At 37.9% G+C, this 27,542-nt stretch overlaps 1 protein-coding gene across 1 annotated transcript in view; it reads left to right on the forward strand.

Moving 5' to 3' along the window:
- Positions 1-27,542, forward strand: part of l(2)k05819 (transmembrane protein 94-like protein l(2)k05819) — a 259,706-nt gene that overhangs the window by 127,988 nt on the left and 104,176 nt on the right. Inside the window, exon 6 of the mRNA XM_089102832.1 lies at positions 20,803-21,057. Coding sequence (XP_088958958.1) covers positions 20,803-21,057 — 255 coding nt within the window. The remainder of the gene's footprint in view (positions 1-20,802; positions 21,058-27,542) is intronic.

Consider the following 27,542-nt stretch of genomic DNA (forward strand, 5'->3'; position numbering starts at 1 on the left):
GCTTCGTTCCAGTTACGTATTGCTTTTCTGACTTTTCTGAGCTAGGTTTCTTAGCCTTTCATAGGTATGTGTTGTCAGAAAATTATGATTTGGGATGTGTAGTTTGCTATTTCAGGCTTTTCTGAGCTAAGGTTTTCTAGTATTTCGTAGGTGAATGTTGTCTGAAACCTATAGTTTGGGATGATTAGTTTGCTATTTTTGACTTTTCTGAGCTAGGTTTCTAAGTCTTTCGTTGGTGTGTGTTATCTGAAACATATTATTTGGGATGAGTAGATTTCTATTTATGACTTTTCTGAGATGGATTTATTATACTTTACTAGGTGTGTGTTGTCTGAAACCTATGATTGGGATGAGTGGTTTGCTATTTTTTGTCTTTTTTGAGCTAGATTTCTTAGCCTTTCATAGGTGTGTGTTGTCTGAAACTTATGATTTGGGATGTGTAGTTTTCTATTTGAACTTTTCAGAGCTATGATTCTTAGTCCGTCATAGGCGTTTGTTGTCTGAAACTTCTAGTTTGGGATGAGTAGTTTCGATATTTCAGGCTTTTCTGAGCTAAGGTTTCTTAGTCTTTCATAGGTGAATGTTGTCTGAAACCTATGATTTGGGATATGTAAATTACTATTTCGGGCTTTTCTGAGTGGGATTTCTTAGTCTTTCATAGGTGTGTGTTGTCTGAAACCTATGATTTGGGATGGGTGGATTGCTACTTTTGACTTTTCTGAGCTGAATTTCTTAGCCTTTCATAGGTGTTTGTTGTCTGAAACCTATAGTTTGGGATGACTAGTTTGCTATTTTTGACTTTTCTGAGCTAGGTTTCTTAGCCGTTCTTAGGTGAGTGTTGTCTGAAACCTAGGATTTGGGATATGTAAATTACTATTTCGGGCTTTTCTAAGCTAGATTTCTTAGTCTTTCATAGGTATGTGTTGTCTGAAACCTCTGATTTGGGATGTGTGGGGTGCTATTTTTTGACTTTTCCGAGCTGGATTTCTTAGCCATTCATAGGTGAGTGCTGTCTGAAACTTGTGATTTGAGATGGTTAATTTGCTATTTCCGGCTTTTATTAGCTAGGTTTCATAGCCTCTCATAGGTGTGTGTTGTCAGAAAATTACGATTTGGGATGTGTAGTTTGCTATTTGAACTTTTCAGAGCTAGGATTCTTAGTCCATCATTGGTGTTTGTTGTCTGAAACCAATAGTTTGGGATGACTAGTTTGCTATTTCAGGCTTGTTCATTTTGAATTTCTGTCATGAAATGCAAGAGTTGGAAAATTAGGGTCTTAGTCCACCAGCTCAGTATTAGGGTCCCAGTCAACCAGCCTGAACGGTGGAAATTCACTAGCTCAGAATTGGGGTCTTAGTCCACCAGCCTGAATGGTGGAAATCCACTAGCTCAATATTGGGGTCTCAGTCCACCAGCCTGAATGGTGGAAATTCACTTGCTCAGAATTAGGGTCTTAGTCCACCAGCCCGAATGGTGGAAATTCACAAGCTCAGAATTGGGGTCTTAATCCACCAGCCTGAATGGTTGAAATTCACATTAGACGACACAAAAACTAACACACACACAAAAACTTACACACACGCACAAAAACTTACACACACACACAAACACTTACACACACACACACATGAAAACTTACACACACACAACAACAAATAAACACAAACAAACACTAAAACACAAAAACACACAAATACACACAAAAACAAAAAAAAAAAAAAATACACATTCACACTAAAAATTACATTCACAAAAAATCTTACATTCACAAAAAAACTGACAAAAACACACACACACACAAAACTTACACACACACACAAACACGAAAACACACACACACACACCAAAACTTACACACACACACACACACACATACACACACGCACACAAAAACTTACACATGAACACAAAAAAACTCACACACACACGCACAAAAACTTACACACACACACACACACACACACACACACACACACACACACACACACACACACACACAAACACAAAAACACACACACCCAAACCCAAAAAACACAAAAAAAAAACAAAAACTTACACATTAAAAATAAAACTTACATGCAAAAAAAAACTTACATCCACAAAAAAACTTACACACACACACACACACACAAAACTAACAAACACACACACAAACTACAAAACTCACACACACGCCAAAACTTACACACACACAAAAAATAACACACACACACACACACACACACACACAAAAACTTACACATGAACACAAAAGACTCACACACACACACGCACAAAAACTTACACACACACACACACACACACACACACACACGAACACACACACACGCAAAACTTACACACACACAAGAACTTACACATGCACACGAAAACTTACACACACACACACGACACACACACACGTCAGAACACACACACACACACACACACACACACACACACACACACACACACACACACACACACACACACAAACTTACACATGCACACGAAAACTTACATGCACACAAAAGCTACATGCACACAAAAACTTACACACACACACACACACAAACTTACACACACACACACACACGAAAACTCACACACACACACAAAACTTACACACACACAAAAACACACACACACACACACACACAAACTTACATGACACACAAAAACTCACACACACACACAAAGACACACACACACACACACACGAAAACTACACACACACACCAAAACTTACACACACAAAAAAATACACACACACACACACACACACACACACACACAAACTTACACACACACACACAAAAACTTACACACACACAAACACACACACACACACTACACACACAAACTTACACACACACACAAAAAACTTACACCCACACACAAAAGCTTAGACACACAAAAACTTACACAAACACAAAAAAACTTACACCCACACGCAAAAACTAACATGCACACAAAAACTTACACATGCACACAAAAACTTACATGCACACAAAAACTTACACACACACACAAAAACTTACACTCACACACAAAAACTTACACACACACACGAAAACTTACACACACACACACGAAAACTTACACACACACACGCAAAACTTACACACACACACACACACACACACACACACACACAAAAACTTACACACACACAAAAACTCACACACACACACGCACAAAAACTTACACACACACACACACACACACAAACTTACACACACACACGTAAGCTTACACGCGTACGCTAGGCTAACCTAGCCTAAACCAAACTAAACCTAACCTAACTTAATCTAACATAACCTAACCTAATCATACACCTAACTTTTTGCCTGTCCCTCACCTAACCTAAGCTAACCTAAGTGAAGCGTACGTGGGCTAACCTAACCTAACTTAACCTAACCTAACTTAATCTAGCCTAACCTAACCTAACCAGACTCGCCGGAAAAGGTTAGGTGTCGTCTCTTTGTGTGTGTGTTGTCCCTGTGTGTTAGTCGTCTCTCTCTGTGTGTGTGTGCGCACGTAACCTCGTCTAATGTGAATTTCAACCATTCAGGCTGGTGGACTATGACCCCAATTCTGAGCTAGTGAATTTCCACCGTTCAGGCTGGTGGACTATGACCCTAATTCTGAGCTAGTGAATTTCCACCAATCAGGCTGGTGGACTGAGACCCCAATATTGAGCTAGTGGATTTCCACCATTCAGGCTGGTGGACTATGACCCCAATTCTGAGCTAGTGAATTTCCACCGTTCAGGCTGGTGGACTGGGTCCCCAATACTGAGCTGGTGGACTAAGACCCCAATTTTCCAACTCTTGCATTTCATGACAGAAATTCAAAATGAACTTCGAAAAATCAAGAGAATGTAACTGTGAGAAGGTAAAGCACAGCAAGTCACTACTGAAATATTCCAACTCTTGCATTTCACGATAGAAATTCAAAATGAAATTTGAAAAATTAATACAATGTAAATGTGATATGATAGTTTTCGTGTGTGTGCATAAGTTTTCGTGTGTGTGTGTGTGTGTAAGTTTTTGTGCGTGTGTGTAAGTTTTTGTGTGTGTGTAAGTTTGTGTGAGTGTGTTTTATTTTTTGTGTGTGCGTATTTGTTCTTGTGTTTGTTTAATTTTTTGTGTGTGTGTGTGTAAGTTTTTTCGTGTGTGTGTAAGTTTTTGTGTGTGTGTGTGTGTGTGTGTGTAAGTTTTTGTGTGTGTGTGTTTGTAAGTTTTTGAGTGTTGGTGTTAGTTTTTGTGTGTGTGTGTGTGTAAGTGTTTGTGTGTCTAAGCTTTTGTGTGTGAAATTTTTGCCGTGTGTGTTTGTAATTTTTCGTGTGTGTGTGTAAGTTTTTGTGTGCATGTCAGTTTTCATGTGCATGTGTAAGTTTTTGTGTGTGTGTGTGTGTGTGTGTGTGTGTAAGTTTTTGTGTTTGTGTAAGTTTTGGCGTGTGTGTGTAAGTTTCGTGTGTGTGTGTGTAAGTTTTTGTGTGTGTGTGTGTAAGTTTTTGTGTGTGTGTGTAAGTTTTGTGTGTGTGTGTAAGTTTTTGTGTGCATGTAAGTTTTTGTGTGCATGTAAGTTTTTGCGTGTGGGTGTAAGTTTTTGTTTGTGTGTGTGTAAGTTTTTGTGTGTCTAAGCTTTTGCGTGTGGATATAAGTTTTTTGTGTGTTTGTGTGAGTTTGTGTGTGTGTGTGTGTGTGTGTTTGTATTTTTTTGTTTGTGTAGTTTTTGTGTGTGTGTTTTTGTGTGTGTGTGTGTGTTTGTGTGTGTGTGTAAGTTTGTGTGTGTAAGTTTTGGTGTGTGTGTGTAAGTTTTCGTGTGTGTGTGTGGAGTTTGTGTGTGTGTGTGTGTGTGTAAGTTTTTGTGCGTGTGTGTGTGAGTTTTCGTGTTCATGTGTAAGTTTTTGTGTGTGTGTGTGTGTGTGTGTGTGTGTGTAAGTTTTTGTGTGTGTGTCAGTTTTGGTGTGTGTGTGTGAGTTTTAGTGTGTGTGTGTGTGTGTGTTAGTTTTGTGTGTGTGTGTGTGTGTAAGTTTTTTTGTGGATGTAGGTTTTTGTATGCATGTGAGTTTTCGCGTGCATGTGTAAGTTTTTGTGTGTGTGTGTGTAAGTTTGTGTCTGTGTGTGTGTAAGTGTGTTTGTGTGTAATTTTTGGTGTGTGTGTGTGTAAGTTTTGTTTATGTGTGTGTGTGTGTAAGTTTTTGTGCGTGTGTGTGTGTGAGTTTTTTTGTGTTCATGTGTAAGTTTTTGTGTGTGTGTGTGTGTGTGTTTAAGTTTTTGTGTGTGTGTAAGTTTTTGCGTGTGGGTGTGTGTGTTTTCGTGTGTTTGTTTGTTTATTTTTTTTGTTTTTGTGTGTTTTTTATTTATTTTTTTAATTTTTTTTTTTTTTTTCATGAAATTTTTAGCGTGAATTTGTTAGTTTTTGTGTGTGTTTGTGTGTGTGTGTTTAAGTTTTTGTGTGTGTTATTTTTTGTGTGTGTGTGTTAGTTTTCGTGTGTGTGTGTGTGTATGTTTTGTGTGTGTGTGTGTGTGTGTGTGTAAGTTTTTGTGCTTGTGTGTGTGAGTTTTTTTTTGTGTTCATGTGTTAGTTTGTGTGCGCGTGTGTGTGTGTGTGTAAGGGTGTGTGGGGTTTTAATTGGGGGTGTGTGTGTGTGAGGGGGTGTTTTTGTGTGTGTGTGTATGTTTTGTGTGTGTGTGTGTGTGTGTATGTTTTTATGTGCAGTTTAGTTTTTGTGTGCTGTATATAGTTCGTGTGCTATTTTTTGTTTGTGTGTGTGTGTGTGTGTGTGTATGTTTTTGTGTGTGTGTGTGTGTATTTTTCAGAGTGTGTGTGTATTAGTTGGTGTGTGTGTGTGTAATTTTAAATGTGTGTGTGTGTGTATTTTTTTGTGCGTGTGTGTAAGTTTTTGTGCGTGTGTGTCAGTTTTTGTATGTGTGTAAGTTTTTGTGTCGTCTAATGTGAATTTCAACCATTCAGTCTGGTGGACTAAGACCCCAATTCTGAGCTAGGGAATTTCCACCATTCGGGCTGGTGGACTAAGACCCTAATTCTGAGCAAGTGAATTTCCACCATTCAGGCTGGTGGACTGAGACCCCAATATTGAGCTAGTGGATTTCCACCATTCAGGCTGGTGGACTAAGACCCCAATTCTGAGCTAGTGAATTTCCACCGTTCAGGCTGGTGGACTGGGACCCTAATACTGAGCTGGTGGACTAAGACCCTAATTTTCCAACTCTTGCATTTCATGACAGAAATTCAAAATGAACAAGCCTGAAATAGCAAACTAGTCATCCCAAACTATTGGTTTCAGACAACAAACACCAATGATGGACTAAGAATCCTAGCTCTGAAAAGTTCAAATAGCAACCTACACATCCCAAATCGTAATTTTCTGACAACACACACCTATGAAAGGCTATGAAACCTAGCTAATAAAAGCCGGAAATAGCAAATTAACCATCTCAAATCACAAGTTTCAGACAGCACTCACCTATGAACGGCTAAGAAATCCAGCTCGGAAAAGTCAAAAAATAGCAACCCACACATCCCAAATCACAGGTTTCAGACAACACATACCTATGAAAGACTAAGAAATCTATCTTAGAAAAAGCCGAAATAGTAATTTACATATCCCAAATCCTAGGTTTCAGACAACACTCACCTAAGAACGGCTAAGAAACCTAGCTCAGAAAAGTCATAAATAGCAAACTAGTCATCCCAAACTATAGGTTTCAGACAACAAACATCTATGAAAGGCTAAGAAATTCAGCTCAGAAAAGTCAAAAGTAGCAATCCACCCATCCCAAATCATAGGTTTCAGACAACACACACCTATGAAAGACTAAGAAATCCCACTCAGAAAAGCCCGAAATAGTAATTTACATATCCCAAATCATAGGTTTCAGACAACATTCACCTATGAAAGACTAAGAAACCTTAGCTCAGAAAAGCCTGAAATAGCGAAACTACTCATCCCAAACTAGAAGTTTCAGACAACAAACTCATATGACGTAATAAGAATCATAGCTCTGAAAAGTTCAAATAGCAAACTACACATCCCAAATCATAAGTTTCAGACAACACACACCTATGAACGGCTAAGAAATCTAGCTCATAAAAGACAAAAATAGCAAACCACTCATCCAAATCATAGGTTTCAGTCAACACACACCTATTAAATGATAATAAATCCATCTAAGAAAATTAAAAAATATCAAAATACTTATCAAAAATCATAGGTTTCAGTAAACACACACCAAATAAAGACCAAGAAACCTACCTCATAAAATTAAAAAATATCAAACTACTCATCCCAAACTATTGGTTTCAGAAAAAATTCACATACGAAATACTCTAAAAACTGATATCATAATAGAATTAAATATAAAACTACACATACCAAATCATAATGTTCTGAAAACACATATCTATGAAAGGATAATAAACCTAGCTAAGAAAATTCGAAAATAGCAAACTACACACCCCAAATCATAGGTTTCAGACATCACACACCTATGAAAGACTAAGAAATCCAACTCAGAACAGCCCGAAATAGTAATTTACATATCCCAAATCATAAGTTTCAGACAGCATTCACCTACGAAATACTAAGAAACCTTAGCTCAGAAAAGTCTGAAATAGCCAACTACTCATCCCAAACTCGAAGTTTCAGACAACAAACACCTATGAGTGACTAAGAATCCTAGCTATGAAAAGTCCAAAAAAGCAAACTATACCTCCCAAATCATAATTTTCTGAAAGGACACATCTATGAAAGGCTAAGAAATCTAGCTCAGAAAATTCAAAAATAGCAAATTAACCATCCCAAATCATATGTTTTAGTCAACACAAACCTACGAATTGCTAAGAAATCCTGCTCAAAAAAGTAAAAAAATAGCAACCCACACATCCCAAATCATAGGTTTCAGACACCACACACCTACGAAAGACTAAGAAATCCGGTTATGAAAAGTCAGAAAAGGAAATTACATAGCCCAAATCATAGGTTTCAGACATCACGCGCCTATGAGAGACTAAGAAATCTAACTCAGAAAAGCCCGAAATAGTAATTTACATATCCCAAATCATAAGTTTCAGACAGCATTCACGTACGAAATACTAAGAAACCTTAGCTCAGAAAAGTCTGAAATAGCCAACTACTCATCCCAAACTCGAAGTTTCAGACAACAAACACCTATGAGTGACTAATAATCATATCTCTGAAAAGTAAAAAAATCAACCTTAACCTAAAAACTAATAATTTTCTTAATTGACAGACCTATGAAAGTCTAATAAATCTAGCTCAGAAAAATCTAAAATAGCAAATTAACCATCCCAAATCATAGGTTTCAGTCAACACACACCTACGAATGGCTAAGAAATCCTGCTCAGAAAAGTCAAAAAATAGCAACCCACACATCCCAAATCATAGGTTTCAGACACCACACACCTACGAAAGACTAAGAAATCCGGTTATGAAAAGTCAGAAAAGGAAATTACTTAGCCCAAATCATAGGTTTCAGACATCACGCGCCTATGAAAGACTAAGAAATCTATCTCAGAAAAGCCCAAAATAGTAATTTACATATCCCAAATCATAAGTTTCAGACAGCATTCACCTACGAAATACTAAGAAACCTTAGCTCAGAAAAGTCTGAAATAGCCAACTACTCATCCCAAACTCGAAGTTTCAGACAACAAACACCTATGAGTGACTAAGAATCCTAGCTCTGAAAAGTCCAAAAAGCAAACTATACCTCCCAAATCATAATTTTCTGAAAGGACACACCTATGAAAGGCTAAGAAATCTAGCTCAGAAAAGTCAAAAATAGCAAATTAACCATCCCAAATCATAGGTTTCAGTCAACACACACCTACGAATGGCTAAGAAATCCTGCTCAGAAAAGTCAAAAAATAGCAACCCACACATCCCAAATCATAGGTTTCAGACACCACACACCTACGAAAGACTAAGAAATCCGGTTATTAAAAGTCAGAAATAGAAAATTAGATATTCAAAAATCATAGGTTTCAGACAACACTCACCTATGTGTGTGTGTGTGTGTGTGTGTGTGTGTGTGTGTGTGTGTGTGTGTATGTGTGTGTGTATGTGTGTGTGTATGTGTGTGTATGTATGTGAGTGTATGATGTTTGTGTGTGTGTGTGTGTGTGTGTATGTGTATGTATATGTGTGTGTGTGTGTGTGTGTATGTGTGTGTGTCTGTATGTGTATATGTGTGAGTGTGTATGTGTATCTGTGTGTATGTGTGTGTTTCTATTTCTTTATGTGTGTTTCTGTGTGTTAATGTGTGTGTGTATGTGTGTGTGTGTGTGTGTGTGTGTGTGTGTGTGTGTGTGTGTGTGTGTGTGTGTGTGTGTGTGTGTGTGTGTGTGTGTGTGTGTGTGTGTGTGTGTGTGTGTGTGTGTGTGTGTGTGTGTGTGTGTGTGTGTGTGTGTGTGTGTGTGTGTGTGTGTGTGTGTGTGTGTGTGTGTGTGTGTGTGTGTGTGTGTGTGTGTGTGTGTGTGTGTGTGTGTGTGTGTGTGTGTGTGTGTGTGTGTGTGTGTGTGTGTGTGTGTGTGTGTGTGTGTGTGTGTGTGTGTGTGTGTGTGTGTGTGTGTGTGTGTGTGTGTGTGTGTGTGTGTGTGTGTGTGTGTGTGTGTGTGTGTGTGTGTGTGTGTGTGTGTGTGTGTGTGTGTGTGTGTGTGTGTGTGTGTGTGTGTGTGTGTGTGTGTGTGTGTGTGTGTGTGTGTGTGTGTGTGTGTGTGTGTGTGTGTGTGTGTGTGTGTGTGTGTGTGTGTGTGTGTGTGTGTGTGTGTGTGTGTGTGTGTGTGTGTGTGTGTGTGTGTGTGTGTGTGTGTGTGTGTGTGTGTGTGTGTGTGTGTGTGTGTGTGTGTGTGTGTGTGTGTGTGTGTGTGTGTGTGTGTGTGTGTGTGTGTGTGTGTGTGTGTGTGTGTGTGTGTGTGTGTGTGTGTGTGTGTGTGTGTGTGTGTGTGTGTGTGTGTGTGTGTGTGTGTGTGTGTGTGTGTGTGTGTGTGTGTGTGTGTGTGTGTGTGTGTGTGTGTGTGTGTGTGTGTGTGTGTGTGTGTGTGTGTGTGTGTGTGTGTGTGTGTGTGTGTGTGTGTGTGTGTGTGTGTGTGTGTGTGTGTGTGTGTGTGTGTGTGTGTGTGTGTGTGTGTGTGTGTGTGTGTGTGTGTGTGTGTGTGTGTGTGTGTGTGTGTGTGTGTGTGTGTGTGTGTGTGTGTGTGTGTGTGTGTGTGTGTGTGTGTGTGTGTGTGTGTGTGTGTGTGTGTGTGTGTGTGTGTGTGTGTGTGTGTTATCCCGGTGGTGCTTCTCTGGTCCGGGGGACCTTTGGGGGCCGGGGGAGGGCCTTTGGGGCACAGGGAGGGCCTTTAGGCACAGGGAGGGCCTTTGGGGGCCTGGGGGACAGTTGGGGACCGGTGGCGGGCCTTTGGGACCCCGGTGGTCGTTTGGGAGCTCGCGGGGCCTTTGGGGGGCCCGGGGAGGGCCTGGGGGGGTCGGGGTGGGCCTTTGGGGCACAGGGAGGGCCTTTGGGTGCCTGGGGGACATTTGGGGACCGGTGGAGGGCCTTTGGGACCCCGTTGGTCCTTTGGGAGCCCGGGGGACCTTTGAGGACCAGGGGGGGGCCTTTGGGGGTCCGGCGGGGCAGTTGGGGGCCGGTGGAGGGCCTTTGAGACCCCGTTGGTCCTTTGGGAGCTCGATGGGCCTTTGGGGGGCCCGGGGATGGTCTTTGGGGGTCTGGATGGGCCTTTGGGGGCGCCGGTGGCCCCCTGGGAGCTTGGGGGGCCTTTGAGGGTCAGGGGGGACAGTTGGGGGCCTGGGGGACATTTGGGGACCGGTGGAGGGCCTTTGGGAGATTGGGGGGCTTTTGAGGACCGGGGGCTTCCTTCGGGGTTGGGGTAGGAGGATTGGAACCCTTTGGGGTTGGGTTAGAGGACCTCACAACACTGTTCAAATGAAACTTGTGTATTATAACGATCACACTCAAAACCTCTTCCAAAATCTCTTCAAAAATCTTCTTTTAAAATGTCTCTATCTGTTTCGCCGAAATAGTTCCATAACCTGTCTAAAACGGTTTCGCCCAAATAATCCCTAAACGTAAATTCAGCGTGTTCCTTTGTTATTGGCATCTCTGCGCTAACGCATTTCAAATTAATAAGAAACCTTTTCGCGCGCTAAAACAATTCATCGCTAAGATGTTTCTTGCATAATTGTTTCCATGGCCTTTGGTTATTAATATCCTTTGGAGTTCGACCAAAAGAGTTGTTCCCGAGGCAAAGACATTAATGATTTGGATCCATTCCTGGAGAAATGTTTCTATGGCGAAAATTTTTAAAGTCTGACAGATGATGTCATTGATTGATTGATCTGTCAAGAAAGGGAAAATTAATTTGTTGTTTCTAAGGGGAATTATTGATTCACGATAGGTGAATTGAGGTCGACAGCACAGGTGTTCCAAGGTCGATGTTGTTGTTGTTGTAAGTGCACGCTCTCAGCGAATGTCAAGGTCGATGTTGTTGTTGTTGTTTTTGGCAAGCTCTCAGCGAATGTCAAGGTCGATGTTGTTGTTGTTGACACATTGGAAAAAGAGGTCATTGACCCCATTAACCACGTGTTCTCCCTAATGACTCTATGCCCTTATTTGGAGCCCCGTCAGTATTCTATGCCCATATAAGGAGCCCCGTTCGGAGTCGGACCCCCTCCTCTACTGGTATCCAAAACAACCTGTTGGCAATTTCTCTGGAAAACATCAAGCAAATCTTCCTCCGTTTTTCGGAGCACCCATGCTTTAGAACTGTATTTGACCACTGTCATCACTGTAGCTCCCAAAATTGTAATCTTGGTTTGCAGACTTATTCTGAAATTCTGGAAAAGCGTTATGCCAGCTTTGCCTCTCACTGAGACTAACTGTGAAAAAATACCCTAAGCCTTAGCTATTCTACTTTTAACATCTTCACTGCACCCACAGTCTTTACTAAATAATTAATTAAAAAACTTTTTCCAAAAAGTAAGTTTTTCAAAGAAAAGTAAAGAACTCCATTAAACAAAATGAGCAAAAATAAAATCAAATAATCTACCAAGCTCGAAACTACCAAAAATCAGCATCGATAAATAAATGAAACCCAAAAAAAACAGAAATTACAATAAATAACCGAGTCAAATTCAAAACGAGCAGAAATTAACATAAGTTGGGCGCAAAACCCCTATGCCTTCCCAAGGCCGGAACAAAATTTGCATTTTACTGAAAAAATATAAATGTTTTACTTTTATGGCTTTAATAAATCAAATAATATTAACATTATGATTACTAAATATCAGTATATGTATATTAAACTGACAATGCACATTCATTTGTATTTTTTTCAGTAAAGTGCAAATTATGTTCTGGCCTTCGGAAGGCATAGGGGTTTTGCGCACAACTTATATGTTAATTTCGGCTCGTTTTGAGTTTGACTCGGCTTGACTCGGCTCGCCTTAATTATGCCCAGGTCATAACTTAAAACCTTTGCCCTGAGGGTTGTGGGGGAGTGTCCTCCTCAAAAACATATTTTTTATCTGCAAATCAACTACGCTGAACCAAATGACTATCTCAAAATTTTGATTGGATTTGTTTGGGGAATGATGGGCGTGGGGGGGGTAGTTGCCCTCCAATCACATTCGACTATTAAGAAGGGAACTAGCCCTATGAATTTCCAATCGAATGAGCCTGTTTTGAAGTTTTTACGACAACGCCTTCTTATAAATCCTTATATGCCCCCAGGGCATAACTTAAAACCCTTGCCATGAGGGTTATGGGGGAGTGTCCTCTTCAAAAACGCATTTTATACCTGGAAATCAACTATGCTGAACAAAATGGCTTTCTCCAAATTTCGATTGGATATGTTTGGGGCAATGATTGGCGTGAGGGGGGGGGGGGCTAGTTGCCCTCCAATCACTTTCGACTATTAAAAAGGACGCTAGAACTCTCGATTTCTAATCGAATGAGCTCCTTTTGAGGTCTCTACGACGACCCCTTCTATATGAAGTGCCCTGCTTTACAGAAAAAAAAAAATAAACTATACATTGTCAACATTGATCTTATATTCTCTCAGGGTATAACTCAAAACCCTTGCCCTGACGGTTGTGGGGGAGTGTCCTCCTCAAAAAGATATTTTCTATGTGGAAATCAACTACGCTGAACAAAATGGCTATCTCAAAATTTTGATTGGATGTGTTTGGGGGAAGGCCGGGCGTGGGGGGGGGGCTAGTTGCCCTCCAATCACTTTTGACTATTAAAAAGGGCACTAGCCACTCCAATTTCCAATCGAATGAGCCCTTTTCGAAGTGCCAACTCCTTCGATACGACAACTCCTTCAATACGAAGTACCCGGGTATGGAGAAAAAAAAACAACGCATTGTGCCCACATCGTTCTTTACTTAGGCAGCGCTAGCGCGCTGCCTATGATACTATCAATACAATTGAAGCTGCCCTCTTCATGGGCGTCCATAGGCTAATTTTTAGGGGGGGGGGGGTCTTACCTGGTCTAATCGGCACTTCCAGTGCTGTATAATTGAAATCTCAAGACAAAATATCATAGGCAGCGCGATAGCGCTGACTAAGTAAAGAGCGATGTAGGCACAATATAATTTTTTTTTAGACCAGGGCACTTCTCATAGAAAGAAATGTCATAGGAAATTCAAAAGAGCTCATGGAGGGCAACCAGCTCCCCCTCCCCAACGTCAATCACGTCCCCATACACATCCAATCAAAATTTTGAGATAAACATTTTGTTCAGTGTAGTTTAAACTTCCAGAAATTATAACATTGAGAATGACAACCCCCCCCCCCACAAACCTCAAAGCAAGGGTTATAGGTCATGTCCTGTGGGGATTTAAAGTTTTTTATGGAAAGGGTGGTCGTATAAACCTCAGAGGGGACTCAATTGATTGGTAATCAGAAGTTCTACTGGCCTTTTTAACTGTCAAAAGTGGTTGTAGGTCATCCAGGCCCCCCCCCCCCTCGTACACTAATCATTTCAACAAACACATTCAATCATAATTTTTTAGATAGCCACAGTGTAGTTAAAATGTCCAGAAATTATGTATTTGAGGATAACTCCCCCCCCCTCCATATAGCCCTCTGGTCAAGGGTTGTAAGTTACGCCCTGGGGGCATATAAGGTTTTTATTGAAATGGTGGTCATATAAACTTCAAAGAGGGCTCAATGGATTGGTAATCAGAAGTTATAGTGGTCTTTTTAAGAGTCAAAGTGATCAGAAGGCAAATATCCATCCCCGCCCCCCCCCCCACTCACGCACGTCGTATTTTCCCGAAACGCATCTGATACAAATTTTCATATGGCCATTTGTTGTCGTAGAAACTTTGAAAGGGGCTCAGTCGGTTGGTAATTGAAAGGGCTAGTGCCTTCTTTAATAGTCAAAAGTGATTGGAGGGCAGCCACCCCCCACGCCTATCATCTCCCCAAACACTTCCAGTCAAAATTTCGAGATAGTTATTTTGTTTGACGTAGTTTAAAAGTCCAGAAATTATGTCTTGGAGGATGAGAACCCCCTCAAAGTCCTCAGGAAAAGGGCTGTAAGGTATGTCCCGAGGGCATTTCGCTTATTGGATTCGAAATCGGAAGTGAATGAGCCATTTTTAAGAGTCAAATTTATCGGAGGGCAGCTATGTCCCCCCCCCCACGTCTTATTTTCTCCCAATGCATCCGATAGAAAATCTAAGATAGCCATCTGTTCAAAAATAGTCCAAAGATCTCATAACATAGTTTTTGGGGCTGAAACACCCCCCCCCGAAATTGTGGGGATAAGGGTTTTAAGTTATGCTCCGGGGGATGTAAGGTTTTTATGAAGAGGGGGTCTCGTAAACTTTAGAGGAGGCTCATTTAGTTAGAAATGCATACTTCTAGTTCCATTTTAAGAGTCAAGCGTGATGGAGAGAAAATAGCTCCCCCTCTCCTCTTTTCCCCAGACACATCAAATCGAAATTGTGAGACAGCCATTTTGTAGCCAATAGTCCAAAGAGAATATAACAATGTTTTCAGTAATCAAATATAAGAAATATTTAGGCGGACGTTGGACTAAATCAAAACAAATTATGAGCATGTAAACTTTCAAAAAGATGACAAACCAATATATATATATATATATATATATATATATATATATAAGTTAGATCTTTAAGAGTAAGTTGTGGGGGATTTTGAACTAGCCAGAAGGCACTATGTATATACTTTTAGTACTACAACTACAGTTACTGTAACTAATGATGCTAAGAGTATTAAGGTGAAACTTCTAGGAAGTGTTTAGGGGGCATTCCAATTAAACGAAAAAAACTGTATACATTTAGGTTTTCAAAAAGGCATATAATATCATAGGCAGCACCACTCTATTATAGCTAGAAATATCATTGAAACATTTAAAGAAGCTAATTCGATTCAAAATTAAAAGTTCTGGGGTCGTATCTAAGAGTGAAAAGAGATTGGAGGACAATCAGCGCGTCTCTCAAGCCGATTTATTCCCCAAACACATCTAGTCAAAATATTAAGACAACTATTTTGTTCAGCATGGTAGAACGATCCAGCAACTATTCTTTTTAGTGATATTGAACATGTCAAACACTCGCAAATATGCTAAACTATGGATTCTTATAGAAAAAAAACGAAAAGACATAAAATATTATTAATTTTTTTCATGAAAATAACTTTGTCAATGAAAAACGAACAGAAATTCATCACAAAAAACTTTTTCCACAAAACAAGCTTTCAAAAGAAAAGTAAAGAGCTCCATTAAGCAAAAATTGGGCAGAAATGAAGTCAAGTAATCATCCAAGCGTAAAACTACCACAAATCAATATCAGTAAATAAATGAAACTCAAAATGAACATAAATTAGAATAAATAGCGGTGTCAAACTTGAAACGAGCAAAAATTAACATTAGTAGGGCTGATAACCCCCATGCCCACTCAAGACCAGAAAATAATTTGCGCTTTAATGAAAACATATTATGTTTGAATGTTTTTACTTTTTTACTTAAATAAGTAAAAAATATTTTTTACTCACTTTTTTACCCATTTTTTATTTTAAGGAATAAATATCAGTATAGGTATATTAAACTGACAATCCACGGTATTTTTTTTTTTTTTTTTTTTTTTTTTTTTTTTTTTTTAAGTAAAGCCTAAGTTATGTTCTGGTCTTGAGAAGGCATGGGGGTTGCCAGCCCTAGTAATGTTAATTTTTGCTCGTTTTGAGTTTGACTTGGCTATTTATTAGTGGTAGTTTTACGTTTGGAAGATTATTTGTCTTTATTTCTGCCCATTTTTGGCTTAATAGAGCTGTGTTGGATACCGAAAAGATCGATCATGTGGGGCTAGCCCCCCCCCCCCCCTTGTCCCCCCTTATGGGCGTCCTTGGCCCACATGATCGATCTTTCCGGTATCCAACGTCACCTTACCATCTTCATTTATTCCTAGCCTTAACGACTTAGCCTTCTTAATCTTTCTGAGAGAACACAAGTTACTGTAATTAATAATTCTGTTTTTACTTTCCTTCCACTATCGTCATCGGTTGGTGTCCCTCAGGGTTCAATTATGGGTTCTCTTTTCTTTCTTCTTTATATTAATGATCTGTGTTTTGCTGCAGCATCAGCTTCTCTAGATACACAGTTTACTGATGATACAGCTGCTTCTGTGTGTGGTAAATCTTAAATGAACTTTTAGTAAATATTTCCCATGTATACAGTCGTATTTTGAAATTAATTAATGACAATAAACTTGTGACAATAAGGTAAAAACTAAACTTATTATTTGTTTTAAAGTTGGCTTTAGGTTTCCAAAACTTACTAACGTTTGCCTTACGCTTGAAGACGGCTTATCGTCTATTGAAAAAGAGATGCATGTTCTATCTAGGTTTGGCTATCGACGAGGATCTTTCATGAAGGACTACATCAATGTTGATCGTGCGAAACCACCAAGGGGCGTTGGTATTATTAAGCGGTTGAAAAATTTAATTCCTTACTCTGCACTTGAGTCACTTTATTTTACTTCAGTATAATCTCATTTGGATTATGCGGGATTGGTTTACCTAAATACGTTTCATTATAATCTTGTGCCACTTCAAAAGATAAAGAATAAGAGTGCTCGTGTTCATAAGTCGCTTCTATAGTCTCCTTCCCTTTTGCCAAATAAATCAATGACAGAATTGGTAGGTACAACTGTGGACAGTCTCCCGGTGAGTTTTGTGTCCAGTCTTCTATATTTTTGTTAAAAGTTAGTTTCGACCGTGGAGCTCTTCCTCAATATTTTTATCAAATGAACCTGTGTTATTTATGTCCCAAAACGTCCATATTTACTCGATCTGGGCTTCGTCTATTAATCCCTTTGCCAAAATGTGAGAGGTCAAGATTTACAGTGCGGTATATGATTTCATTGATTTGGTCTAAGTTTGTTGCATCTATAGATGTAACGTTATAACTTACTGCCATTAGATTTCGGCTCAGAATGTTGCTCATTCAATGCTTTAAAAAGTAAAAACTTATTTTAGTGAAGGATGGTGTCTTGTATCTATTATTTTTAATATTTGGGATTGTTTGGATATGATCTTTCTGTACTCCCTGCCCACTGTAGCATGATAATTGATATTATTATTAAGTTAGTATTGTCTCGAATGAACGTGTGTTGGCGGTTGGTCGGAGTGGCATGTCAACGTTATTTCTTTAATAAGAGATAGAGGCAAGAATAGTTGTGTTTGTCTAAGTAATATGATTTATTTGTTTTTGTTTTTTCTTTTTGGTACAAGAGCTCTGCTCCCCGCCAACGGATAAATTTATAATATTCTGTAATTTGTTGCTATTGTCATAAAGAACCTCGAACCTTAAAAAAAATCTATTCTAGTACCCTGAACTCGTAAAACCATTAATAGTTCATTTATTTTGCTCACATTTTCATCTAGGATGCTTAAATCATCAGCATAATCTAAATCCAGGAAATTTTTTCTTCCTCGTTTGATTCTGTGTTCTTCTATTGTCTTTCCTGTAATCCTTAAGACAAAATCCATCCAAATGATCCATATAAATGGGGACAGTACAAAACACTGCTTAAGTCCTGATTTAGTGTGAAACCAGCTACTAACCTCATTTCCTACCTTAACCACAGCAGTTATTTCTCGTACATAACACTAATCACTTTAATGTATTTGTATATCATGCCATAAAAGGATTTCTAAAACTTTTCTATCAGCTGAATCAAACGCTTACTCATAATCTAAAAAATTGAGGATTGAAAGTGTTTGATGACTCAGGCACTTCTCAATTATTAACCTAAGAGTGAAAATTTGGTCGGCACATCCTCTGCTCTTTCTAAAACTGCACTGTTCTTCTCTTAAAACTTTGTCTACAGCATCTCTAAGTCTAAAAAAAGTATCATTATACTAATTAATTGGGTTTACCACAGTGCTGCAAAAAATTTTTAACTTCTCACAGGGTTGTATCCCGGGGGGGGGGGTTACCCGGCTCGACTCCCCTCCTCTCCCCCCTGAAAAATTGTCTAACTCGCACAAAAGTAACGAAGATGCTTGAATGGCACCAACAGTTTATTTTTGTTGCCATATGGCTCTTACAGATGGTAGAATTTATAAAAAGCACGTAGGTATGAGCAATATCTTTTAAATGGGCCATTTAGCATCTCTCTACAATGACGTGATAGCCTTCTAGCCCTGCTAATGTTGTGGTAGCCTGCTGGTAAGCAGACAATTAACTCAACTTACTAAGAGGGCTGGGAGGGGAGTATACACGAAGGGTGATTGTAAACCTCCAGTTAAGGGTTTTGGACCATAGATATTACAAAAATACCCTTTTTATACTTCTTAGTATTTCCACTTGAGAAATGGCAAAAAAAAAAATGCCGGTTTTAGTGCCATGCGGCATTTGCAGAAGGTGCAATTTATAAAAACCACGTAGATATGAGCAATAGCTTTTAAATGAGCCTTTAAGTTTGATGTTCTGGTAACCCGCTAGCCGTGGTAGAAAAAATCATCATCCTGGAAGAACATAAGTGCTACTCTCTATCCCTTTTAGGGATATATTTATCCCTTTTTTTAGGGAAAATCCCTAAAAAAAAGATTTTCCTTGTTGTTCAAGGTGGAGACTTTAATTCTTCTTTATATGGTTTTTGACCATGCTGATTTCAACAGTGCACTTTTCTTGTCGATCCGACGCCATTTTCGAGATGTTTCAGGGTCTTTTTCGAAACCATCGTAAATTTGTTTTCACAATAAACTTTTGCTTGTAAGATTAACCGAAATAATATTACTATTCCTTCAGTCTCAGATGGACTTTTTTTTCATCAGTCTCAGATGGACTTTTTTTTTCATTAGGCGGTTTTTTTTCAAAACGTGTTTTTCAACTTTTGATTGCTATATGCTGTTGTTCGCTCCTTACTAGGGCGTAGCTACTGTTGGAACCATGATTTGAAGGATTCTGCAATATCTTTAAATTTTTAAGGGCGATAAGTGTTATCGAATATAACGAATTAGTTTCCGTATATTGTGGTCTGGTTTGGAAACAGTGTTGAACTTCGCACTTGAACTCTGACCTATAATATTTTGTAAGATCAAAAAGAAAAATTGTAGAAAATCCTAGTTTTCAGGTATAATTACTCCTAAGATGGAACCAGGTGGCGAAAAATGGTTTCATGTTGATGTCCTTGGTACTTCAAGCCTTATGCTAAATAGTCAAAGATAGCTTTCATTCAGTTACATGTTTTTTGTAAGGTCAATAAGAACAGCGAATTTTGTGAAATAATGTAATTTTTGCTTTGTGAGAAAACAAGACATGATTTAGCAAAATATAACTTGTGCTATTTCAGAATATTCACATTAAACTGTTAGTAATATTTTGTTTTATGGATTTGACCTTTTGTCTTGCATAAAATGGTCTTTGACGTGGGCAGTTCGTTGCTATTACGTCTCTGGTAAGGTTTGATCTAACATTTTCATACTTCTGTGGTAATTGTCAAAAAATTGCTTCATAGGATGTTCTCAAAGGGTGAACATCATTATTAGACCCAGAGGATGAAAGTGTGATTGAACACACATTGCTCTGCTGATCCTCCTTTTGGGAGTAGCTTAGTGAACGGTTTTAGGCAATTATTGCTGAAGTTTGAAAACATAAGATGTGATGTTATGGTGAAACAGCGACAACTTTAAGAATAGAACCTATTTATTCGCTACAATTGATTTAAGGCGACTTGAAATCGTCGCTATCGAAAAAATAAATGATGGAAAGAGCTACAAGAAACAGCAACAACACCAATCCAATGTGCAAAGTTCTTAAAATCTAAGGAAAATCTTAAACAATAAAATGAATAGTTAAAATATTTTACGAAGGTATGGTAATATCTTTCTGTTGTCGAACGAAAATTATCTTGAATTAAATATTTACTGGAATTATCTCTAGTTAGTCTAGCATGCTCTGTCGGTGGCTGTGTTTTGGATGGCTAGGACATATTTTGCGGATGAAGGATGACAGGTTGCCTAAGATCGTTCTTTTCAGCCATCAATTTATGGCCACATGAAAATCAGGTCGTCCCTGACTGGATTGGGAAGAGATTATCAGGAAGGATTTAAGGAAATTGGAAGTTCTTGGGAAGGGATAAAGAGTGAAGCTTTGAATAGATTTGGATTGAGGAGTAGGGTGGGCAGCTGTGTAGGACTCAAGTGGCCACTGCAGTGAATTGTTAGTAGACGTAGTAGTGTCTGTTTAAAGGAATGATAATACCGGAAATTCATTTGTTCTGTGTTTCAGGACAATGAGGAACAGGTCAAGACTTTTGAATACAATGAATTTTACGCGCCATCTTTTGACAAAACTCCTGCTGAAGATATAAGGCAGTGTGAACCTTTAAAGCATATCTATTGTGTTCTAGAAGAGACACCTTATATTCGGAATTTGAAAGTATTTGTACAAAAATCCTGCAAAAGACCGACGAGTTCTGTTGAAAAAGAAAGGTATCTATTGTTCATAATGACTATGGAACATTTTGGGATCCCTATTGCAGTGGTAAGTTTTCCAAATCTATCTTAGTCCATTTTACTATAAAAAAAAAGTCAGAAACCCGAAAATTGAAAACTATAGTAATAGTTAGTAATACCTTCCTGGTTAGTTTAGAAGCAGATTTCTCGTTAAGAATACTTGAAAAGAAATGTGTTTATTGAGATTATTTTCTTGTTGGAATATGGGATATTCCCTAAGATGGTCTAGGTATTTGAGACTTAGGAATTATCTGAAATGCCTAGATTTAAATGTTTACGTTTTTTTTAGTTAAAGACTCATCTTTGTAAGCAAAAATTGATATGGTTTTTCAGAGAAAATTGACTCTATGCACCTTTTTAAATGATTTTTGTGATAACTAAGTAAACACTTTCTGTGAAGATCCTTTTTTATATTTTAAAGAAAGCAGATAAGCCAGGAGTAAAAAAGAAACTTTATGAATCAGCTGAAATATAATTTAGTACCTCAGAACTTAGTAATCAGCTCAGAATTGTCACCGACCAAGGTACTTTTGTTAAAATATTCAAAAAGGTTTACCTGCAAAGTCACTCTTTGCCTTCACATGAATTTGAGTTTGAGCGGAAGGCCCCTTTTTCTCGAATCCGTAAAAAAAAAGATGGACGTAAATTTTCTCCGTGATATTTACTATGAATGTAAGCAACATAAAAAAAGGTTTGGACCTTCTTTTTATCAAACTGTGTCAAAATGCACATTCTGGATAAAAATGTTAAGGAGTTCGTAAAACATCGCCTTCCCATCACTTTAAAGAAAGGAATAGATTACAAAGATCTTACTGAAAAACAAAATATCTAACTCACATATAGGGTTGTTGTAGAAGTCATCTTTGTCTGTTCACATTTGATTTTAAAAGCGTTTTAATAAAGTTCATGCGGCAATATTTGATCTCGATTTATATCCCCCCCCCCCCTCCCACCTTATACTTATGTAATACATCTGATATACGCTCCCACAGAGAAAAAAATACACGGAAATCAACTGAAATAGCGTTATTAACGTTCATTCAAAGGCCTTTGTCCTTGATGCATAATATTGTCTTATAAAAACTGATTATATTTATATAGAAGAACAGTTACCACAGTAGGATCGTAATGCTTCTCTTCTTCTCAGAGAATCCCTATCAATCTACTCAGCAAAGAAGATCCACTTCCTTAAAGAAGCATATGATATTACTGCGAGTAACTTGTCATTTAAATAACAAAAATGACTATTGATTATCCTGCTCGATATTCTCTGTCTTTCTTTCAGCAAGTGGGTATTGCCCAGTATTGGCCAAAGCGTCTTTAGATCAAAAACTAGTCAAAAATGACTAGTTTTTTCTTCAAAAACTAATCAAACGTGACTGGGATGTGCTACCGTAACCACCATGCTTACCAAAGGGCACCGTCAGACTGACGCAACCAATAATTGAATGTTTCCTATATGAATTAATATACTTTTTTAAGACGTAGAAAAACTAAATAACGGTTTAAATTTTCTACGGCTTAATTAAGAAAAATAATTAGAAATAAAAATAACTTAATAGGGACTCTGAAAAAGTTTCTTTGCATATTGTAGCTAATGTAAAAGCCTGATGAGGAGAAGCACAAGAACCGACTAATAGACTAGTTTTTTAAACCAAAATAACTATTAAATTTGACTTTAGAGTTTTAAGTAAAAGAAATAATGCTATTTCTATTTGCGGAACTACACAAAATTTTTGCTAGTTCCGGAATCTATACGAAATTACAATGGATGACATGATACATTTTATAATAACACGGTCTAAGAAGCTAAAACTTAATTTAAATAGGGCCAGACTTATCAATTGACCCTTAACCTAAGGGTCGATGGAGTCCAAGGGTCTCTGAATCCAACTGGGTTGGTTAGAATTTGATGCTATTAGTACTGGTGTTCAAAATTTTAAATGGGTATTTAAAATGTGGAATCATAGTCAAGCTGAAGTTGAATATGTTGAAATGCTGTTATTTTATATTTTCTGCGCCGTTCCTGTTGACATTTTTCCTGACTGAGAAATTAGCACTGTGCCTTTTAATTGTCTGTAGTGACTTTGACAAGGCATCTGAATCCCCACCGGCAGCACAAGCTGTAATGCAGCCGAAATCTGCTCTTAAGAATAAGTGATGAAATCTTTCTGCAAAAACTATTGAGCCAGGAGTGAGTAAAATGCTTGAACCAGTAGATGACAGTGGTCTATTCTCTTCGTCCAAGATCAAAGCCGCAGAAATTTATAGGAAATGGATATGCTGAATTGAAAACGTATTTTTTTTTTTTTATTGAAGATTTTTTTTTATGTTTTTTTTTCCCACAAGAATGATCTTTGCTTGAAGGTGGTAATACTGCTAGGGGTAACATTGTCCCTTCGCGGCTTTTGTTTTCTACTTCTAAATTTGATTGATTAAGGTGATTTTCAGAAGTCTATTAAAAAGTTCAGGTCCTTTATCTGTTGACGTTCAGTTCAGTGTTCATAGTTTTTGATTCTGCAAGAACAGCTGTTTCGAATAGTAATTTAAGAAATTGTTTTAAAATGTTGTTACTAATTGGCTTCAATGGTCTGTGTTATAGTCTGTATCTCCTAGCTTATAGAAATTTAGTGCACTTACTGTGTTTGAAGAAAATTTCAACAAAAATGTTCTCCGTTCTATGGCTATGGAGTTATTAGATTCAAGATTTCAATCCCTATTTTTTTTTTACATTTTTGGATACTTTTTTAAAGTATTTAAGCTTATTTAATAGGATTTTTTAGTTTGTATATATTTATTATTAGTAATAACTTTAGGCATTTTAAAACCTAATGTAACCTTTAATTTTAATTTCTTTAATTTGAAAGTCCTTTAATTATCTGTCTTTAACTAAAAATTCTACAGGGGCATTCGCTGTTAGATTGTACTAACACTGCGCTAATTTGAGCCAATCAGGTTTTTCATAGAATTTTCTGATTGGCTGAAAATTCAATGAAAAATTTCGGTTGGATTAGTGTTAGCTGGCTAAATCTTGGTGTTAGTAAAATATCATACTGCACGAAACTTTTTCGAGAATAATATGCCAGACTAATACCCTTTAATGGTGCAAGGCTGCTTTTATACTCACTGATATTCTTATTGGTAGATTAACCCTAAGAAGTCCTAACAAAGTATATTCCAGAGAAACCCAGAAATCTGATTGGGTGACTTTGACTGCTGACGATACTGCAGTTCTAAAGTCTAGCAAAAAAAAAGTGTCTCGAACACTATTATAATGGTGGCGAAGTTAGACCACCCTGGCGGATTCCTTTCCAAACTAGAATTACGGCTTTACACACTACATAACCATGACGAATAGGTACTTTCACGACAAGTCATAATCTCGCATACAGATTTTTAAATACCCGCACAACTGAACGATTGAGACTTCATCGCTGAACAAGCCTTATGTAGAGTTGAACAAGCCTTATTTATGCCCTTAATCACTAGTAACTCCAGCAATTTACACAGAACAAAAGAAACTGTTATAGGCCTATAGGAACAACATTGCCGGCTATCTTTATCTTTTTTCGGAACAGGAGTCAATGAAACAACACAAAAAAAAATCGGGGACAATACCAGAATTAAAAATGATTTGGTAAAACAAATGTAGATGCTGCAGCAGCATATCACTTGCATGTAATAAATGAAAAATAATTGATCATAACCACACGAGAACTGTTTTCGAAGGTGAATGATAGATATCAGAGGATATCAGCACTATAAATATCAGAGGCCGTAACTACAAAACCAATATATGATTCAGTATCAACTAGACTATCCACTAGTAGTGATTCATAGCGGGTTTCTAACACTGGATCAGGTGGAGAAAATTCGCTGTTGAAATAGTTGATCCAGTCACTCTCACTTGGAAGCTCCGAAGCGAAACCTTTTGACTTTTTTCCCCAGTGAATCTCGAAATTTCGTTTGGGTTAGTTGCAAGACGCTCGCTCCTGCAGTCAATAATCTCAGCTTTGTGAAACGAAAAATTAAGCAAGAAAAACGGGTTTTAATTTTATTACAGCAGTGAATAAATAACGACAAAATAAACACTTAATTAAAAAAAAAAAAATACTCCGAATATTTCGGCCCCACGTCCAGGAGTATTTCTCAAAGGAAAAAGAAAGATAAAAAAAATTTTCTTGAAGAAATAATATACATCGAAATACAAACAAAACTAACACACGAAGAGAGAGAGAAAAAAAAAGAAAAGAAGTATAAATAAATAAGTCGGAATTAAACTCACATCAGGGTTGCCACCCTGACCTAGGCCTGTATATATATATATATATATATATATATATATATATATATATATATATATATATATATATATATATATATATATATATATATATATATAATGTTACATTTCTACTTACTTTTAATTTCTCTCAACCTGCTCCTTTTTTCTCAATAAAAATTTTCAAACTGAGGAGATTCACCTAATCACCTTGGGTGGTTGGCTTTTGTTTTGATTCCAATAGACTCCCGATCATCACAAATACAAGTGTCATTATAGCTTCATTTTTACTTGGTAAGATTTAATACATAGAAAGCTGATTTTGTCGACCTTTAGACGCCAGAAGTGAAGTGTCTGTTTATGAAAATGGGTGACTACTTGTCTGTCTCTGAGATAGACAAGTAAAATTGTAAATTATAAAACAGAAAAGCCAAAATTGGAAATAGTCATATGTTTACGGTAATTTTTATCCCTGAATTCATGGATAATAAAAAAAAGTTTTGCTTACTATAGGCTTTTTACTAGTTTACACAAGATTTCGGGAAATTTACTAGATCCTCTAATTTTACCCGATTTTTTTTTTACTAGATCTAGTAAAATCCTACTAGCGGTGTCAACCCTGACTCACATCTTAAATAACACTTTCATTCACTGACAAAAATGAATGCCTATAAGGGTACTATTCGTCTCCTCGCAAATCAATGGAAATCTACCAAAAAATATTTATACTTGAGGAAAACAATAAAGGTCACCTAACCCCCGGCCCTTAACCCCTAATTAAATCTCACATGTTCATCAACCAATTTATGAATTATAAATTGAATGGACTCTTTGGGTTGGATTCTTTGGTATTAAGTGTTTATTCGTTGTTATTTATTCACTGCTTTAATAAAATTAAAACCCGTTTTTCTTGCTTAATTTTTCGTAAATGGAAAAGCAACGTGGTCTAAGAAATTATTTTAGCTTTGTGATTGGCAAGACACTTAGGAAAACGACGTTTGGTGTGTATCCGTATATCATTAACGGCACCAGATTTTGGCCGGTCGCAACATTCCATATTTGGTGCCAAAACTTTAAAGATTTGTAACTTTGCTGTAAAGCCGGATTTGTGTACCAGCCAGATATTTCTGAACCCGAGCGAACTTTACGTACAGGAACGGCACAATGCTCAGTACAAGGCATTGCATATGTGATTTCATTACATTAAATGTTGATTAGAATTTTTTTCTCCGACTCGGTGAGGTCTGAGGATTGTCGCCACGGTTGGAAAGGGATCTTAATTTTGCCAAGTGTGGCATCAAGCTCTGCTTTATGTACAACATTTATTTTCTTCCAGTCACATTTGAATTCCCACTTCCGTTTCTTTTCACCTTTTTTAAAGAGAACACTGTCAATAACAAAAGAGTGGGAGACTGGTAAACGATCCGATACTGATATGCTAAGGTCAACATGGCTTGAGCCATTCGTAGTCACGCCGTTCGAGTAGAGCATGAAATCATGTGAACTTGTCGCTCCAGAGTTATGGATATACGTATACGAACGGTCATTTGGGACAACATAAAGGTTGGACAGAGCAGACAGAAGTATATGTGATCTTGAGTGATCTGGCACCGAGAGGTCGCAGTTCACGTCCCCGGCGAGGATAACACGAGGAGATGCGTAAGCACACTACCTTAAAGATTTAGCAAGCTTCATTGTTGCACGGGAGAAATTTTTTTTAAAAGCCAAGTTCTTATAATCAGTTGGTAGGTACCAGCATTATACTATAAGATTTGTAAATTTTATGCCAAGAAAACACTCGGTTTCAACAAATATTGATGCCGAAAGATGAAAACGGATTAGTATCGCCAGTCCGCCGGAATGTCTTCCTCTTCCGGAATTCTTAGCAGGCACCCCGTAAGCCGAATTTTGTCATTCACTTTTAATAGGGAAAGTGAGTCGGCTGAAAGGAATTATTCTTGTAGACAAAAATCGTCGTTGCAAGACATTCAAGGTCTTTCTACTTACAAAGAGCACACTTCAGTGCAGCATTGCAGAGTTTATCTTTATTGTTCGCATGATTGCCACTGCAACAGGAGCAGCGAATAGCGTTTTAACAGTCTTAGCAGTGTGACTGTACTCTTGGCACTGAAAACACCTCATTGGTAAATACCGATACGTGTATATTCGGAAGTGCTCATAGCCCAGAGTTATAGGTTTGTTCATTGCTACTTGTAAATCATCCTTACTTT

Source organism: Artemia sp. Qi Xiang Cuo, chromosome 17, assembly GCF_049724085.1.
Source record: "Artemia sp. Qi Xiang Cuo chromosome 17, ASM4972408v1, whole genome shotgun sequence".
Classification (NCBI taxonomy): Eukaryota; Metazoa; Arthropoda; class Branchiopoda; order Anostraca; family Artemiidae; genus Artemia; species Artemia sp. Qi Xiang Cuo.